General features: G+C 39.1%; 1 protein-coding gene across 1 annotated transcript in view; it reads left to right on the plus strand.

Moving 5' to 3' along the window:
- Window positions 1-19,358, plus strand: part of LOC101738526 (cationic amino acid transporter 3) — a 59,840-nt gene extending 40,482 nt beyond the window's left edge. Inside the window, exons 2-11 of the mRNA XM_004925341.5 lie at window positions 3,855-4,080; window positions 4,773-5,057; window positions 5,884-5,988; window positions 8,665-8,951; window positions 9,561-9,798; window positions 10,115-10,217; window positions 10,682-10,836; window positions 11,104-11,261; window positions 11,880-11,988; window positions 12,448-19,358. Coding sequence (XP_004925398.1) covers window positions 3,855-4,080; window positions 4,773-5,057; window positions 5,884-5,988; window positions 8,665-8,951; window positions 9,561-9,798; window positions 10,115-10,217; window positions 10,682-10,836; window positions 11,104-11,261; window positions 11,880-11,988; window positions 12,448-12,557 — 1,776 coding nt within the window. The 3' untranslated portion in view covers window positions 12,558-19,358. The remainder of the gene's footprint in view (window positions 1-3,854; window positions 4,081-4,772; window positions 5,058-5,883; window positions 5,989-8,664; window positions 8,952-9,560; window positions 9,799-10,114; window positions 10,218-10,681; window positions 10,837-11,103; window positions 11,262-11,879; window positions 11,989-12,447) is intronic.
- The last annotated feature ends 631 nt before the right edge of the window (window positions 19,359-19,989 follow it).

Genomic DNA, 19,989 nt, shown 5'->3' on the forward strand with positions numbered 1-19,989 from the left:
TTTTTTTAATTTTTTTTTTTGTTTCATGTGTGTTTTAATGTTTCCGAAGCGAAGCGAGGGCGGGTCGCTAGTAACATTATAAAGCTGAAGAGTTTGTTTGTTTGAACGCGCTAATCTCAGGAACTACTAGTCCGATTTGAAAAATTCTTTCAGTGTTGAGGAAGGCTATAGGATATATAACATCACGCTAACATAACAGCACCAATAAAGAATGTTTCAAAATAGGGGTTTAAATAGCTCCTTAACATTCTATAATTAAAAAATATTTTCACTTTCTACGTAAATGAAGTGGGGGGTAAAATTTAGCGTTATGCCAAAGTAACTATTCCATGCGGACGGAGTCGCGGGATAAAGTTAGTCATTCATATATTCGAGAAAAATTGTTTTTCGAAGCCCTCAATATTTCAACCTTGTGTCTAGAGGCCATCAGCTCACGAGTAAGGAACGGATGACACGTAATCAAGAGATAAATTTACTATTCAGGAAAATAACGTACAAATTCTCGGCATGAAACGTATGATAAATCCTCTTCAAATGACCTTAACTAATAATGTGTTTCTGTGTCAACGTAATGTGTTTTGTTGCGTTATCATTAAGACAGACGATTTGAGGCTCATCAGCATTGTCCCTGACTGAATTATTTGCTTAACCTATCTGCTACTGGCCTCAATTGAATATTCTGGCTACAACATGACTAGTAGGCAGCGGCTTGGCTCTGCTCCTGGCATTGCTGAAGTTCATGGGCGACGGTAACCACTTACCATCAGGTGGGCCGTACGCTCGTCTGCCTTTTTGTAGGCAGATAAATGCAGGCAATAAAGAATAAATAAATAAAAAAGTAGGCAAACATAAGGGGCTCAGTCTGGGAAGGCTTGCCAACATATATTGTCCTAGCAAGAGCAATGTTTCGCTGAACCTACCACGGGATAGGAATCACAACCCACTGAGAAAATCCGGCGAGAAAATTAGTGGGTTGTGTCTGTGGGTGCCAGATTGAAAACTTCTGGATCTCAGAATAGCCAAAGCCTTCCGGAGGTTCGAACTGTATCAGACAAAGGCCTCATGGCCAAAACTAACGATCTAAACGAAATTATAAAAGATACTACGGAAGGGCAGTCCACTGAATTAGTAAAGCGGAAATGTAGACTAGATTTAGAAATAGCTTAAAAGAAACAGTTGTAGCAGTAACTATCACAGAACAAAAGATATCAGACATATGCCTGACGACATTTTAAATAGATTATCAATAAATATTTAAATTAAACAAGATTCGAACATTCGAGCCATCAGTCTATCAAACGAAATCACCCGATCGGTGGATGATCTTCTCTTTTTTTTGATCTACAAATTTTGAAGTAGATTCCTCTAAATCTGCACTCAAATAACTATTCTGAATGAACATTAGTTACAGCTACCCGAACTAACACACGCTTTATCTATTGTATTTCAATTTTAAAATTTCAAATCTCCAAACCTTTTGTAATAATAAATGTAATAAGTGACAGAACATTTGAATTGACTACAAAAATCGGAGAAGGTTCTAGTTTCGATTGTATGTATTCGTATTAGGGATTAAACTATGAAATTGTCGATTTGTACTAAAAAATTGAAATGCGTTTTTATTTTTCATTTGACATCTTTATTTAATCAAAATATCTACTAATATTATCTACTTACTAGCGACCCGCCCTCGCTTCGCTTCGGAAACATTAAAACACACATGAAACAAAAAAAAAAAAAAAAATTTAAAAAGTAGCCTATGTTAATCAGGGACAATGTCGGCTTCTAATGGAAAAAGAATGTTTCAAATCGGTCCAGTAGTTTCGGAGCCTATTCGAAACAAACAAACAAATCTTTCCTCTTTATAATATTAGTATAGATACACATTGCTGCCATCTAATAGGAAGGTAATTTATCCTTTGCGATAGAACTCTGTTGATCTAGATTCAACAAACTGTGTGAAAGCATTTTTTGCTGCCTCCTGGGAAGAAAACTTATTATCGCGTAGGAAATTGTCCATTCAAAAATCACTCGAATTTACGAAGTATCCATCTCTCTTGTCTCGTTGTCTCAGCTGAATAAAAAAACAACTGAAATTTGATTATCGAATAATGCATATTTTTTAAAAAAAGAACCCCATAGGTACCATGAAAAAAGTTTCACTCAAAAATCTTAAACCATGAAGGTTCTGTGCCAATTCGAAGTACCAATTACAATAAAACGGCAATTTCATACTTTATTTAACCCCTATTATTTTTAGTGTATGTAAATCGATATTTCATTCATTTTATTCATAAAATTCTTATCTTTTTCCCATTGAAAACGTATACCGCTCGGAATAATCCTATTATTAAGTTTTATGGATGTATTTCAATGAAAATAATATATAATATTTTTAAATCTTCGGACTTGTAAGAGTCGTTATTGAATGCAGTAACCGTGACAATCGTGACAATAAAAAACGAAAATCAAATGGTGTTGATTGACGTTACAAAGGTTTGAACGTGGACTGTTTTGGAAGATTGAAAATAAATTAAATCTATATACATATAAATGAATTGCTGTTCGTTAGTCTCGCTAAAACTCTAGAACGGCTGGACCGATTTGGCTAATTTTGGTCCTGAATTATTTGTGGAAGTCCAGAGAAGGTTTAAAAGGTAGATAAATATAAAAAGGCTCGAAATTAAATAAAAATAACAATTTTGTTTTTCCTTTGATGTGTCCCCCGTCGGACAGATTGCTTTTGTTTGTTTTAAGTTAATTTTATACAAAAGCTTAGATCTTTTATTTATCGATTGAGGCACTACGAAGTCTGCCGGGTCAGCTAGGAAAAAATTTAAATTAAAACCGAAATTAAAACAACAAAGTTTTTTTATTGACAAGACAGATTGGACGACTGGTGGTAGGACGTATTGTGAGTCCGCACAGGTAGGTACCACCACCCCGCCTATTTCTGCCGAGAAGCAGTAATGCGTTTCGGTTTGAAGGGCGGGGCACTATACTGTTACAAGTGAGCCCTTAGAACTCATTTCTCAAGGTGGGTAGGGGAATTTACGTTGTAGATGTGTATGGGCTCGGGCAACCACTCAACACTAGGTGGGCTGTGGCCTCGTCCATCCAGCTAGGCAATAAAAAAAAATGTTGTCAGCGTGCCCGCTGGAAATTATAGCAAATGGAAGGAGTTTTTATCAGCGGCAGGGGGTAGTGAACTTGCACTGAAAGGAACATCCAGCAATTGTGAGAAGCCACTTGCAGGCGAGCATGCAACATTAACGCTTCGCCATATTGTGTAAACATCATCATCAGTGTAAACATTCAAAAACTTCGTATTTTCTATAGTTTACAAAGCATACCCTTGTATATTGAATGAGCTTCGTAAATTGTTTATTGTATAGCGAGACACGAATTAGTAGTTAGCATCAATTATCATTTGCGATGCGAAATACTAAAATAGTATTGCGATACTAATTGCATTGGCAGGCCGGTTCTAACGTGAAGTTATTATTTAGATGTGTTTGTGTAGTTTATCTCGGATTAATACTTTACATTTATTGTAACGTCCGTCTGGTGTAGTGGTAAGTGACATGGTCACTACACTAGGGGGTCGCGGGTTCGAATCCCGCCAAGGGAAGATATTTGTATGATAAATATAAATGTCTATTCCAGGGTTATGGATGTATATTAAATATATGTATGTGTATAATAAAAATCTTACATTTATTTCCGATATCTGGTACCTGTAACACAAGTTCTTTACGAACTTATCACGGGACCAGTTAACGTGGCGTGATTGTTAGTAAAATATTTATATTTATTTTATATTTATTGTACGCTACAATTTCAATCATCCACAGATGAGTAAGATCTTCGCGGCGCTACGTCGCTGCAAAAAGCTGGACGACAACGATAACACCACCCAGCTGTCCAGATGCCTTGGACTATTCGACCTCACCTCGCTAGGAGTCGGGAGTACCCTCGGTCTAGGAGTGTACGTGTTAGCCGGTGCTGTCGCCAAGACCGTTGCTGGACCGGCGGTTACCCTCAGCTTTTTGGTGGCAGCCATTGCTTCTGCTTTTGCTGGTGAGTGTGACTAATATTGTGTGTGTCTGAGTGATACTGCCATAATAAAGGCTGGCTGTCAGCGCCTAAAACTTTTGATTATCTATAAAAAGTCCAAACAACTAATCATATGATGGCATTCACCATAATCGGTTGCTCTTGGCAGAACAGTCGTGGTCATGTGGAATTCTTGCTTATTAAAACCTTGATAGATGTTTTCCATAGTTTTTCCATATTATTATGATAGCACAAGAGCATTTAAAGACATTTAAAGTCTCCTCATCTTATGATAGACCAGATGTAGCTATGTTTGTTTCAAACGGCAGATGAATACGTCATTTAGCTGCCTAAAAAAAGGTCGCTAGCACTGGCTCAAGAAAATCGTAACACGAAATTTAAAACAGTCATCGTACCTTATCATCGCGTAATTGGTATTTAAAAACTTTTGAATCGTTTTTGGCATTGACAACACCTGGTTTGTAATTGATCCTCTCCAAAAGAGCCCTCTTAGCAATGAAACCGCTAGTTGTAGTTGTAATAACTGTCATCATTAATATTTGCTCATTGCAAGTGTGTTAAACAATATTTTTAAAAATGGTTGGAACATGTGGCCACTCCTCGAAGATAAGCGTAGAGAAATTTTTAAACCAAGAGTAAATTAACAATCCCAGCGTTTCTTCCATAGAATTAAGAACAACTTCTTTCTCCCCCAGGGTTATGTTACGCAGAATTCGCTTCAAGAGTTCCGAAAGCCGGTTCGGCTTACATCTACAGTTACGTGAGCGTCGGGGAGTTCATCGCGTTCACGATTGGTTGGAACCTGATCTTGGAGTACGCTATAGGAACAGCCAGCGTCGCCAAAGGCATGGCGGTCTACATTGACACCCTCTTCAATAACACCATGGCGAGGACGATGACGGCCGCAGCTCCGATCAATGTGTCCTTCTTGGCTGACTACCCTGATTTCTTTGCGTTTGGTCTAGTTATTTTAATAACTCGTGAGTAACCTTTTACAAAAAATTGTTATCGATAAAATAACAATGAAATTGTTGTAATCATCCCTCAAAATACAAAGGAACGCAAGCTTCCTTTGCCCTTAATATAGTTATGGGTTGAAATATATTAGATTTAGATAGATAGTGGTATTGATTCTCATATTCAAATTTGTAGTTGTAACAAAAATATATCACATATATTTTTATAACCTGATTTTTTTCCTTCATCATGGTACCATAGTTGGTACTTATTCATACCTAATGGCATAATAAAAGTGGGTAGTGAGCTCTCGAATTTGTGTATCTATTTCTACTGTATTCCAACTGGTCATTACTACAATCCAACTAAGACTTCAACCACATTTTTCAAACTAGGTGTTGACATTCAAGACGCATTGCTTCAAGGCTGTGACCACTAAAGAGCATTGAGATAACTCTTGCATCAGCTCTAACGCTAGGATCAGGTTTAGGGACCCCCAGTAACCCTACTCTTCGAACTCGGCAAAGAGTTCGACGTGCAACCTAACCCTTGCATCAGCCCGCTAAGTTTCTCGCCGGATCTTCTCAGCGGGTCACGTTTCCGATCCGGTAGTAGATTCATTCGGGAAGCAGTTTCTGTTGAGTTGTTTGGTACCATTTGGAAGCGCTCGGGCAGCTTTAAGCAAATCCCATTCCTCCTCATGCCTTGGTGAAACTGGAAAGGCCTCTGGGCCACCAGTAATCCCTCATTCATAAAAAAAAGGACTGAGATCTACCCACACAAAACAGCCAAAAATTCAATCAGAATTGATAGAAGTAAGCTGTAATGTTATTCAAATGTCTCTTCTAGTCCTGCTCGGTATTGGAGTTAGCGAATCTACGAAGCTAAACAACGTGTTCACGGCCCTCAATATGACAACCGTCATAATTGTTGTCGTCGCTGGAGCTATCAAAAGTAAATATACATCATTTCTTATTATTCTTATTATTATTGGTGGTTTTTCAATCAGTATTTTTAAAGCAGTCGATCGTTTTTTATTTATTTATTTAATAGCTACTTTAATTTTGTTAAGTTGCTAAGTATTGACGAGTTTTGGGATGAATGGAAACAATTTTATTTTAACTTTTACAAGCTTTTTTTATTAAAAACAGAATATGTATGTAATTCATGAAATGAACCGTAATGTTGAGATGTCAGAGATTATGGTAGATCCTCGATCGTTGGTTTGCCATTTTTTTACAACTACCACATGGCGGACACTTGAGCCTAGTTCGAAATTTTAGTGAATACGTAATGAAAATCGTTGAAATATAATTTTCTTTATCTAAATTAGAAAAAAAAAAATCGACCAAAATCCAGATGCAGTGACAAAATTCTATTATACTCGTAATAGTTAATATTATAAAGCTGAAGAGTTTGTTTATTTGAACGCGCTAATCTCAGGAATGACTGGGCCGATTTGAAAAATTCTTTCAGTGTTAGATAGCCCATTTATTGAGGAAGGCTGTAGGTTATATAACATCACGGTAAGGCCAATACAAGTGGAGCACCAATAAAGAATGTTTCAAAATAGGGGGTTAAATAGCTCCATAACATTCTATAATTCAAATGTATTTTGACTTTCTACGTGGAGTGTAGGTAAAATTTTGCGTTATGCCCAACGTAACTATTCCACGCGGACGGAGTCGCGGGCAAAAGCTAGTTATAATATATACGGTGTATGTAAAACTATACTTGAGTCGACTATTATCAAAGCCGGCAATCTGACTTTTGGACAATGATTGGTAAATCAGAAAAACGAATTATTGACTTTGTATTCCATTGGCAGTCACAAAACTCTTCGGAACGACATCTTAGATAAATAACAGGTTAACTATTAACCTTTATTTAATGCTGGTTTTGAACCGTATTCTTTGAAGGAGACGATTATATTCAAATAAATCTGTATTGACATATCAATAAATTGTTTTTGTCCAAATGCACAGATTGCCACCTTTGATAATAGACGACTCACTTAAACAATTCTTAACTTTTTTTCGTAAAAATTTAAATCTCGTACTAATTACATTAGTATCTATGTTACTGTATTAGCTACAACGTATTCTTCTATACATTTTTTTAACTTTAATGAAGGCTTTGTCACTACTCTATGGAAACACAGCTTAATTATCAATTAACATCAGAAATCACGTTGCTTATCTAAACCATAAAACACTATCAAATATTTTTAAAAGTGGTTTCTGATGGTGTAAGAAGAGAATTAAACGAAAATTTCCGTGACATAAAAAAAGAACAATGGGAAACATTTTAAATTTTAATTTTCTGCTTATCTCAACTTTATTTTCATATTTTTAAATCAATTCAATAATATTATTTACACATTAAATAACAAAATAACATTTCTCACTAACACATTTATCTAAATACAGCAATGATGCCAAACCGTCTGTAAAGTAAGCTGATTGGTAGAGGTAGACCTATGAAAAAATTATGGATTGCGTAAAAAACGATATGTGTAAGAGAAGAGTGAGCGAAGAAATTGTATATGATAGAGGAGTATGGAAGGAGAAAACATGTTGCGCCGACCCTAGGTGATTGGGAGAAGGACAGGAGAATGATGATGATGGAAACGCTTAAAAAAATGCTAAGCAGAATTGAGCTGGCTGAAAGCTAGCGAAGCTGTTACCAATAAATATACATCGTATAATGAAATACGTACTCAACAAATGTTCACGATTGACTTCCACGGTGAAGGAATAACATCGTGTAATAAAAATATAAAAATGAAACCCGCAAAATTATAATTTGCGTAATTACTGGTGGTAGGACCTCTCGTGAGTCCGCGCGGGTGGGTACCACCACCCTGCCTATTTCTGCCGTGAAGCAGTAATGCGTTTAGGTTTGAAGGGTAGGGCAGCCGTTGTAACTATACTTGAGACCTTAGAACTTATATCTCAAGGTGGGTGGCGCATTTACGTTGTGGATGTCTATGGGCACCAGGTGGGCTGTGAGCTCGTCCTCACATCTAGGCAATAAAAAATAAAACAACGCCTTGAGACAAATGACTGAGGTCGGAACGGTAATGGAAATGATGTCGTGCTTACTGACGTCAATCGCTAATTGAAGTAATAATTACCTATATGATTTAAGTAATTGCAATTTTAATTGACTAGTAAAGATCCGAAAAATATACAAATATACAGCTTTTGGCGTAGAAAAACTTTTAGTATTTTTGTTTAGGGCGAATATGAAAAATGTCGTCGTTATTCAATATAGTGTGCTCTCTATATATTGTGAAAATGGAAGGCTTTATTTGACCGCGAAACAGGTTTGCATTTGTTTTTGATAGGACAAAAATGACAGTCAGCACGTTAGTTTTATTTAAAATTACTAAGCTATCCTACCATTCAAACCAAAACAATAGAGGGCATATCAATAACACTCGAACTATTCTCCTGATTGAGACGCACATAAATTTTAGGCAGTGGCTTGTCTCTGCCCCTGGCATTGTTGACGTCCATGAGCGACGGTGACCACTTACCATCAGGTGGGCCGTATGCTTGTCTGCCTAAAAAAGCAATAAAAAAAACCACGCGATCCTCGTGATAATAAAATAATAATTTGCACCAGGTAACCCAGCTAACTGGAACATCAAGCTGGCCGATATCCCACCCGAGTACGTGAGTCAAGCCGGCGAAGGAGGCTTTATGCCGTGGGGGGTGGCGGGCGTCATGGCGGGGGCGGCTAAATGCTTCTTCGGCTTCGTCGGCTTCGACTGCGTGGCCACCACGGGGGAAGAGGCCAAGAACCCGAAAAGAGACATACCTCTATCAATAGTTCTGTCTCTGATCATAATATTCTTGTCATATTTCTCCATCGCCACAGTGCTCACCATGATGCTGCCCTATTATTTGCAGGTGAGGATTTTCAATCGGTCAATTCATACGTGCTATTACATTAGGTCCACACTACCCTATCGTAACGATCGACGATCCCAGGAAATCAGATATTTTGCACGGTATTAGGTTTCATTTTGTATTTTTCATAGAGAATGTTGCAAAAAGCATTAAAAAGGCCTCAATCCTAGCCTTTTCTTTTCCGAGGAAATATATAATTTATTTAACAGTGGACGCTAGAGGACTAATGTGATGATCTAGGGTCCAAACATAATGTAGAATTAAATAGAATTAAGGATTAGATCGTGCATGATTATCCCAGCGATAACCAACATGATTCAGAGAACTAAACAGAGAACATTTAGCGATAAGACCGCCTATTGTACAAATTTATCTGTTTTTTGATTGTTTTTTTGAATGTAAATTGTGTTTTGGTGTGCAATAAAGTGTATTCTCTCTCTCTCTCTCTCTCTAAACAGTGTCCCGCTTACTTACTGATGACATTCAAATCTCGTACCATACTTTGAATCTGCTCTGCCGCTTTGCTGAATGACGCAGATGAGTTGACTTAGTAGCGTTACTTCCTCTACAGAAACCAAACTTTAATTTCACTGTTGTCAAATTTAACAGGACGCGGAGGCTCCATTCCCGTATGTATTCGAACAAGCCAACTTACCAGTGATCAAATGGATAGTGACAGTGGGCGCTATATTTGCTTTGTGCACGAGTCTCCTCGGTGCCATGTTCCCACTCCCGCGGGTGCTGTACGCCATGGCGAGTGACGGGGTGCTGTTCCGACCACTAGCCGCCATAGAACCGAGGACCAAGACCCCATTGTTGGCCACTGCGATTAGCGGATTTCTTTCAGGTTTGAGTTACGAGCTATTTTTCCCCTTCAAAATTTTAAAAAGTCTTATAGAATATAACGCCCGGATAGGCTAAAGAACACTACATTATAGAAGCACGAATTATTCAATAGGTCCAAGGGGCTTTGATGATAGAAACTCTTCTTGAAATACCTCACTATCACTTGGAATAACGACTGACCCTTACACGGTTCATAAACCAAAAAAGAAACCTTTATACCAAACTTCCTACCACAACTAGAAGAATATAGTATATCTTCTTGACCTTAAACACTTATTTTCTACATATTGTAACACTGAAATGTTTTTCTTTTCCAGCAATAATGGCAGCCATGTTTAATCTGAATCAATTGATCGACATGATGTCTATAGGCACCTTGCTAGCGTACACCATCGTTGCAACAAGCGTTCTCATACTCAGGTACGTCAGGTTACGTAGGACTCACACATCTTAATGTTAGCCAATTTTTGAAGTGAAACTTCTAATGCGACTTCCAACAAGGTTGCGTTAAACGTTTAACGCTACCGTACTAGAAAGAGACAGAGCGAGAGTGAATGCGCGGCACTCGAACGCATGCGCGTAGTATATACCTGTTACACGCCAGCGCGAGCGTTAGTAACGAGTAGCGTCCAATATTTTAATGAAGGGCTTAAAATATATATATAGTTTTGTTTTTCTATCTATAATTTAAATAATATATAATATAAATGTTGATTTATGGATGAAAAATGAAGAAAACCACAATACTAAATACACATCGAAAAAGAAGTTTCACTTCATTCACGTGCACCAAGTTGCACGACCGCGGTTTTTTTGTAAATTATATTTTGTAGCTTTTATAGAGAAATCAATATTATTTGACAATAAGAGCATTCTCGATCCAGGTACGAGGAGGAAGATGTATCCGTTAGCACGGAGAAGGTGTCGACGAGCGCGGGGGGTCTGGCGGCGGCGCTGCGTCAGGGTTGCAACCTGCTCGGACTCAAGTACCCCACGCAACTCTCCTCTACCATCGCCAAGACTACAATCGCTCTCTTCTGTGAGTTCACCTCAAAAACCTTGAAACCGTAGAATTGGCAGGATCGTGGTCGTCTACTGACGTCACGCACCTCCTTTTTTTTCCCTACCTAAGCTGATAGCCTTGAGAGGCTATTTCAGCGTAACCTTAGCTAGTAGTGATGCTAACACCGATCCTAGCAAGAGCAGTGCTTCGCAGAATCTACCACCGGATCGGAAACGCGACCCACTGAGAAGATCCGGCGAGAAACTCTGAGCGCACCTCATTGATGTTCATTATGTAATACAGTTGTGGTGGCGCTGGCGGCGTGCGTAGTGTTCCGTGTGGGGGACGAGGTGGGACCGGGAGGCGCAGTGGTGGGAGCGGCACTGGGTGCGGCCCTGGTGGCATTGCTGGTGGTACTGTACCGGCAACCAACTAATAACGTCACACATCTCTCATTTAAGGTAATTACCGTCACAAGGTCATGATTAATATTTCCCCACTGATTAGTGGGATCTGTAAATGTAGCTTTCTGTCAAGAAATTAATTTAAAGTGCAGAAAACATATTCGTTTCCTACATGTTATAAACCACACAAAACAAAAAAAAACCACGTTTGGCACTCGGGGACTGCCGCGGTAAAGCTATTGCATAGCATTTTTTATCAACTTATGCAATTATAATTAGACAATAATAATTTAATATTAGAACAATAATAAAATAAGACCACGCTATGTTTATAAGCATTGACAAACGCAAAACATTAACTGTCCCCTTCACACTCATAAGCTAGACCGCGCGAGAGAGAGATGAGCAGACTTTTCATGATGCACATGCAGTGCGACGTCATGCCGCGCGCTTATTTACAAACACTAAACAAGCGCAACGTGTGAATGTGTTGAACGCGAGCTACATGGTAGGCGGAGTGGGAGGTGTTTGGTTTTATTTTCGTTACGGAATTTCTTGATTCGGTCGCCGCGCTCAAAGCCCGCGACAAAAGCTATGCAATAGCTTATTTAATGATATTAATAATATGTACCACAATTGACGTTCTTTTTTCATAATACTGGAACATGTTTAAAGGTGCCGCTAGTCCCACTTGTCCCATACCTGAGCGTCTGCATGAACGTGTATCTGATGGTCCAATTGGACTACCAGACGTGGGTTCGGTTCATCATATGGCTTGTAATCGGTAAGTTATATCTAATAGTGAAGTGGTACTTTATATCTAAAATGACAATTTAAGAGTCGAGGGCTAAAATTCATTTTAAAGGTTTCTTTTGTGTCTGGATACTCTGACGCTTTATTTAGTTTCTCTTAAAGGACGAACTCCTTAAGGATACGCCGCATCGTATGTTTAATTCCGCCGCAAATGAACAACAGCAATACCGATGGTACAACTAAGTCACTGCCATCGCTAAAATGTGTACTTTCTTACCAAGCGAGAATACCGTGAATCTTTAACTAAGCGTCATACGAGTTCATTGCCCCACGTAGCGGTTGAAGCTTCCATTGCGCGCAATGTAATAGAACATTACTCATATAGATGTAATTTTGCTTAGTGTTATTGTATAGTCATCAACACTACCGACCTTTCTCTGGGACAATTTCAACTAAACGATATATTAACTGATTTTACTCTTTATTCCAGGTTACCTAATTTACTTCTTCTATGGAATCCGTAACAGTTCACTCAATGCTTGGCCGCCCGCCGGTAAACTCGGTGACAAGGATAAAACACAAGTCGTAACAAAGTTTTGATCTGTATTGCTAGAGCACAAGGTTTAATTTGGCTTGGAGGACCGATTTAATTGTTGAAAAACTGAATATTGGAGATATGTACATAATAACTATAATATTAATCCTGTGATTGTTGGACAAGATAAGTTTATCTGTTTATGTAATTTCTTTGCGGAAAATATTTGTGTAAGAAATACTTCATCGGTGTATTTAGAATTACTTAATTTAATTTTTATGAAATACTAAATCAAGCTTTATCACTGCAGACTACAGGGTACTTAAGGCATCTTATAGTGTGGTTATCAGAAACTTTCAAAAATCGCCAATGTGTCTCCTAGAACCTTCACTAATATCTGGACACGACTGCCCAAAAGTGAATGCAATGCTTCGAAAAATCACATACGTGGCTTTATTAATTCCACCATATCCTTATCTTGTTTACTGCCGTGTAGGTCACCGGTGCCCTACGCGGCGCTCTGAAGTAATTATGTCGATTTGTATTACTAAGCGTCTAGATTGCCTAACTTTGCCATCTTTTGTTTTTAATATATCAACGCTTGAAAGGCAAATGTGACTAAGCGACAATGCGTGAACTTTACAGTAGACTAATTAAAAGTTGAAATACCTGAAAAAAATTATACTTTAACGAATCTAGCTGTAATATTGAAATGATTTTAATAGACCTAGAAATATATTTTTTTTGCGCATCGAATATGGTTATTGCCTATGATTTATGTACAAAGCAGTTATTGTCGCTTAGTCACGTTTGCCTTTCAAGCGTCGATATGTTCTAATCTCTAGTCTCTTAGAAATACATTCATTCTCAGATCTTCGAATTCGTCTTTCCCAGAGTCTACTAGACATTCTGGTGCCTTGGTATCAGAAATCGACATAATCACTTCAGCCAACGTGTTAAATGTCTGAACAGATTTGGATTTTGGTAGGCAGCGGCTTGGCTCTGCCCCTGGCATTGCTGAAGTCCATGGGCGACGGTAACCACTCACCATCAGGTGGGCCGTATGCTCATCTGCCTACAAGAGTAATAAAAAAAAATAAAAAATTTTGGAAACATCCGTAAAACATCGCGTAGAAATTGGTTATAAGTTTATGGTAGGCAGTCGTGTTTTTTAGTTTTATAATTATTTAAGGGCGCGTTTGCTACAAATATAAAATATAAAACTTAAAGGAATATAGGATATATAGGATAGCATACGAGGCAGCTCCTATTTCTCGTTGAACGCATCTTCATTGCGTGTGACGTCATTTGAGGCCAAAATGTATGGCGAGTTGACCATCGATCGTATGCTAATAAACACGGATTCGTTTGTGACAATTGATTTTGTGATTGTTGGTTAAATATAGGTTTTATTTATAACATTTACTGGTTAGGAAAAATAGTTTCGATTGACGTTTTAATATGATTAGAATTATGTATTTAGGACTTTTTGTTATTTTTTATTCGGACAAAATCCAAGAATATTGTAAAACATATTATAGCACTATTCCAATCTAATCAGTCACTGACTCGATTGATAGCCTTACATAACCTTATAAATATTGTGATTTACTTCTAATAATCTAAAATATTACAGGCATATGCAAAACGCACACAGCATACATAAATGTACATAAGATACAACGCGGTATTCAATTTCATATCAATATCTATATTTGTATCTATGATTTAAATATTTAGTGGTAAATAAAACTAGATGCTCTGTCCCTTTCTAGCATGTAAGGCGTGACGTCATAGCTGTCTACCATGAAATCAACTTCCGTATCTGCGATCGAGATTTCGTCTTATAAGCTTTAGCACGACCACTGATCGTTTGACTAGTGCTAATGCGTCGGCGGGATGGATATAATATGTTTTGCATAAGCCCTGTCTCATTAACTCCGGACTGGGCTCCGGCCCGGTACGGGGTAGGGCGCCGGCTGTGAGCGGCAGGAGTTTTAGTGTGGTTCAGCTCCCACATAACCCACCCGCTGCGCGGATAGGGATCCGGCGATTTTCTCCTGTGGAAAACAGTGCTAATTCGTATCGAACCTGAACTTGTTGTTACTAACATCTTCCTTCCAATTTCTGCCACAAAGCATCGGTTCGAAAATGAGACAAATTTTATAGGAAACGATGAAGAGTTGTGTTTCAAACTGAGTGACGATATTCACGCATATATGTCGGTAACCATTCAACACTAGGTAGGCATGACTTGTGCCTTTTTTTTCCGGGCTGGAGGCCTAGGGGGCGCGCGGGGTATGTGAGACTCAACGATCTGCAGATGTTGAGAGCAGACCGCGGGCCCAAGGATTTTAGGGCCCACACACTAAACGACTCCCCTGCACTCTTACACCCGACGTCCGATCTCCGTCCGGGGTCAAAACCCGGTCAGAGTCCCCTACTTGTAGGCACGACTTGTGCCTGACCTATCTATGCAATTCTTTTGACACTACAAATAATCTGACATAACGAAACGTCAATGTCAATGGAAATAGTTGTAAGTATAATTTTAATGATAGCCATATTTGATATGTGATTCTGAAATGTGATTTTGTATCGTATGAAAGTTATAGGTTAATATTTTTTTTTTCTATTTTTTATTACCTACCTACTCAGAGTGCATGCGTCACGCTGTAGGGGAACCGATCCCGAAACTAAAATAGTGACCTGTGTGCTTAGTACGAATTTTTTAACGTTCTCGATAGCGTAAAAGTTAACTCAGCTGGAACGTTTGCCTACGGGCGACGGACCGTCGAGGCGATCCGCCCGGTCCTCTCGGACTGGGTGAATCGCGACCGAGGACGTCTCACCTTCCGAGCGACGCAGGTGCTCACGGGACACGGCTGTTTCGGTCGCTACCTGCACCTCGTCGCCCGGAGGGAGCCGACGCCGAAGTGCCACCACTGCAGTGGCTGCAACGAGGACACGGCGGAGCACACGCTCGCGTACTGCCCCGCTTTCGCGGAGCAGCGCCGCGTCCTCGTTGCAAAAATAGGACCGGACTTGTCGCTTCCGACCGTCGTGGCTACGATGCTCGGCAGCGACGAGTCCTGGCAGGCGATGCTCGACTTCTGCGAGTCCACCATCTCGCAGAAGGAGGCGGCGGAACGGGAGAGGGAGAGCTCTTCTTCCCTCTCGGCGCCGTGCCGCCGCCGTCGGGCCGGGGGCCGGAGAAGGGCGTTTGTCCAGCTCCAGCCCCTATGAGGAGGCAGTCTCCTCCCGGTGATGGTCACGGGGCGACCTAAGGGGGTTGAGACTGCGCCGCACGCTACCGTCACTCTAGCGCGCTGGCACCAGGAGGACAGGACGGCGCGTCGGCGGCTGCGGACTGCGATACGGTCCGCATTTTCGTCGTCGCTGTCGTCGCCGAACATACTGTTGAAGAGCAACCCGGTCGGCGGTGTATCGCGTTCCGACCCGGCAGGCTGGTTCTGGCCCAGCGGGGTATCCCGGAACACCAGCGGCACCGCCCGGGCGGCCTGGTAGGGCCGCCGTACCGCGGAGACTGACGTCGTTGGTCGTCGACTATCGCCTCGACGACCCGTCGGTCGGGCGTCCTCGGGGTGGCGCCGCGTGTCTGGTTGTAGTGTTGACCGCGGGAACCCCCCTACTCTGAACGGGTTCTGACCCCGGACGGAGATCGGACGTCGGGTGTAAGAGTGCAGGGGAGTCGTTTAGTGGGTGGGCCCTAAAATCCTTGGGCCCGCGATCTGCTCTCAACACCTGCAGATCGTTGAGTCTCACATACCCCGCGCGCCCCCTAGGCGCGGGGACCTCGTAGGAGGTTCGGCCCCCGGCCCGAAAAAAAAAAAAAAAGCTGGAACGTTTGCCTACGTTTCCGCTAGGGGCGCTGTCCCAACTGCATACAAATTTAAGTTAACTTTTACGTGATCGAGAAGTTAAAAAAAACTCACACTAAGCACAAAGCATCTATTACAGGTGGTACCTCTTCTGTCTCCGCACGGGTAGGTACCACTACCCTGCATATTTCTGCTGTCAAGCAGTAATGCGTTTTTGTTTGAAGGGCGGGGCAGCCGTTGTAACAACTCTACTGAGACCTTAGAACTCATATCACAAGGTGGGTGGCGGCATTTACGTTGTAGATGTCTATGTGCTCTGGTAACCGCTTAACACCAGTTGGGCTGTGAGCTCGTCCACCATCTAGGCTATAAAAAACTCTAAATCGTTAAAACGTTAATGTAAGATGAAGGGAAAACCACGTTCACTTTCTAAACGAAATACATTGCTGGCTCACAAAATAACTAAACCCCCCAAACGATACATTAGCGAATACGAATGCGAGCTATTCGGTTTCCGAAACGATTCTCTTTCGCTTATCTGTATATCAGTATCTATTTATTGTACGGTATCAAAAACATAAATACAAAGCCATTCAAACTTAGATTAAAGCATAGAGTGTCACAAGACTTGTTTTGAAGTAGTCTAGAAAAGCGGTGGCAGGTCATTGGCCCGGCTCCTCGCGCGTCGCCTATGTCAATTTTGACAAGTGATCTCTATACTGACTGCGAAACGAAAAGAAAAGAAATCTATATATTAATACGTGAAGCAAAAACTTTGTGTCCCTTTTTACGAAAATTGCGCGGACGGAGGAGTATGAAATTTTCCACACTTATAGAGAATATAGAGAAGAAGTGCACAATGCTAATATTCTTTTAAAATAATGCATAAAAGATACATTAAATCGATAAAGAAAACATTACACACACTACATACCATGTATTTGACGCACACACGCATGCATACTATTTATTGTCAAACTTCTGTTCTTGTCAAATTGAGAATAGATTAAATATTGTTTGTCTTTGTTAATATTTTTTATAGTGTAGTCTTGGCGAAATTTTTGATAGAAGTATAAAACACAATCATAATAGTGTACAAACTTACAATTCCAATTAATTATAGTCGAATTTCGACTACTACGGGATCACTAGTAATTGTAAATAGACATGCTTTAACGAAAACCGACTTCAAATAGAAAAAAAAGATATTCCCTAAACAAATTAATATACATTAAAATCAATAATCATCGAAATCGGTTGGCGTGATATCGAGCTATTCATCTATTTGTCGCTCACGTACATATTGCAAATTTTAGACTTATATGGTTTTCTCATGGATACCATTATCAGAACTGGACTAAATTGAAATGGGGCTACACGGGAAGCGTCAACTATCTAATAAAAAAAGAATTATCAAAATCGATTCACTCGGGAAAAAGTTATGAGGTAACAAACATAAAAAAAACATGCCGTCGAATTGACAACCTCCTCCTTTTTTGAAGTCGGTTAAAAATACACATTGTACTTAACCTGAAGATAGTTTAAATAAATGTGTATACATATTACTAAATCTTAAAATCAAAATTATATAACCTAATTACTTAAAACAATAATTCCACAATTTTGATAATTATGTAATTTATTTATCTATATAGAATATATAAGCACAGTTGAGGATTTGCTCAAACTACTTTCCTATCTTTTCGGGAGTAGAATGGTATTAGCGTTAAAATTAAAATTAGCATAATAATAAACAATAACCGTCTATACATGTTTATATTTTAGATTTACTTAATAATAATAAACAATATATTACAGGGATGAATGTGATACAAAAGATATTTTGTTGTTTAATATAAAAGACGTATGAGACGTATTTATATGAAGTTGAGAAAGTTATTTGTTATATTTACCCAATTATACTATGTTAATGTTACGCACTGGGGTTAAAGATAAATAAAAAAAATTTACCGAAATATAAATTAAAACTGTATTCAACACTTAGAACACTCATAGAACGCTTTAAAATTCTCAATTCACTTCTTCCGCTTCGCTTCAGGTGATCCGTTCGCTGTTTCGAGTAATTCCAATTACTAACTACGTGCCATCTATGCAACGCTTTTATAGTCGATACAACATCCCTAGAATCGTCGAGAACATTCCTCACAATTCGAGTACCTTCGATGGGTGTTTCCGCTATCTGACAATAGATGGCGTTGTACTTCTCGAGCGTTCTAGATGTTACTAGATCCTTCGATATTCGATCGGCTATTCGACGATAGATGCTGTTACTCTTACCGGCGTAACAATAAGATTTGAGGTATTTATCTGTTCCCGGTGACTACATTTTATTAATTATCCTGCGTATTAGGAGTTAAAAAATAAGTTAAACTATAGTAACTATTAAACTATAAGATATTTCGGCTGTATATTCATAATTGACTTTAATTACTCAATCATTATTTGTGTGCATGTGTCTTAGTGAACTTAGTGTGAACTTAGAAACAATTATGTTTATTTTATGTTGTTTAATTAATAAATTTATTAAATATTTATTTTGATATCATTTTAAAAAGGTACATCACTAAGTATGCTTATGTTTGTATTTATATTTTACACGTATATTACGACCGTTCAATGATTTCTTCGTCATTTATGGAGAGATTTCGAAAAAGTTTATTATTATTATGGTAAATGTTAACTTTTATTTTATTGTATTTTAATTTAGTTTTTTTTTTCGATTTTATAATACAGGCATCTGTTAAAAATAATATATTTCCTTTTTCGTTAAAAATAATAATTATGTTTAACAATTAGCTGTCTCGAATACCAAACCTGATTTATTTCAATTTTTGTTTATCCACCATTGGCTATAATTTTAATATGAAACCTTTTTATCTTTAGTAATGCGAAAGATACGTGCGAATGCTTTGTAACCCGAATGCATTTTTTATGTCTATTTTACAAACAATATTCTGTGATCTAAAAACAAAAATAAAAGAATTAAGCATTAACATTAACAAACTTACTTTTATTTTAACCCTCAACCAAATAAATACAGTTAATGAATATCTTATATAAAGTAACAGTAGACGAAATTACTAAGTTGTTCAAAGATAAGTGTCTAAGATTATGTAATCTGTTTCTATCTACCTTATGTCTGCGTTCCAATTATAGTCCAGAATTAAACTGTTTATGGGACTGTAGGACGTTGATTCCGCAAGTGGCGGATGCTAGTTAACACAACGAAAAGCATCGTTGTTCTAATTAAAGGAGAGCTTTTTTTTATTGCTTATATGGGTGGACGAACTGACAGCCCACCTGGTGTTAAGTGGTTACCGGAGCCCATAGACATGTACAACCTAAATGCGCCATCCACCTTGAGATATAAGTTCTAAGGTCTCAGTATAGTTACAACGGCTGCTCCACCCTTCAAAGCGAAACGAATTACTGCTTCACGGTAGAAATAGGCAGGGTGGTGGTACGTACCCGTGCGTACTCGGAAAGGGTCTTACCACCAGTTAAGAGCTCGACGCAAATTACCTCAACTCTGTGAAGCAGTCCCAGAAAGATCAGGACTGCGAGTCGTCCTCGATAGAAAATGGCCTTCCGATGCCACATAAAATCAGTACAGGATTGGGCTGCGTTCATCCTC

Source organism: Bombyx mori, chromosome 8 (assembly GCF_030269925.1).
Source record: "Bombyx mori chromosome 8, ASM3026992v2".
In the NCBI taxonomy this organism is placed as follows: domain Eukaryota; kingdom Metazoa; phylum Arthropoda; class Insecta; order Lepidoptera; family Bombycidae; genus Bombyx; species Bombyx mori.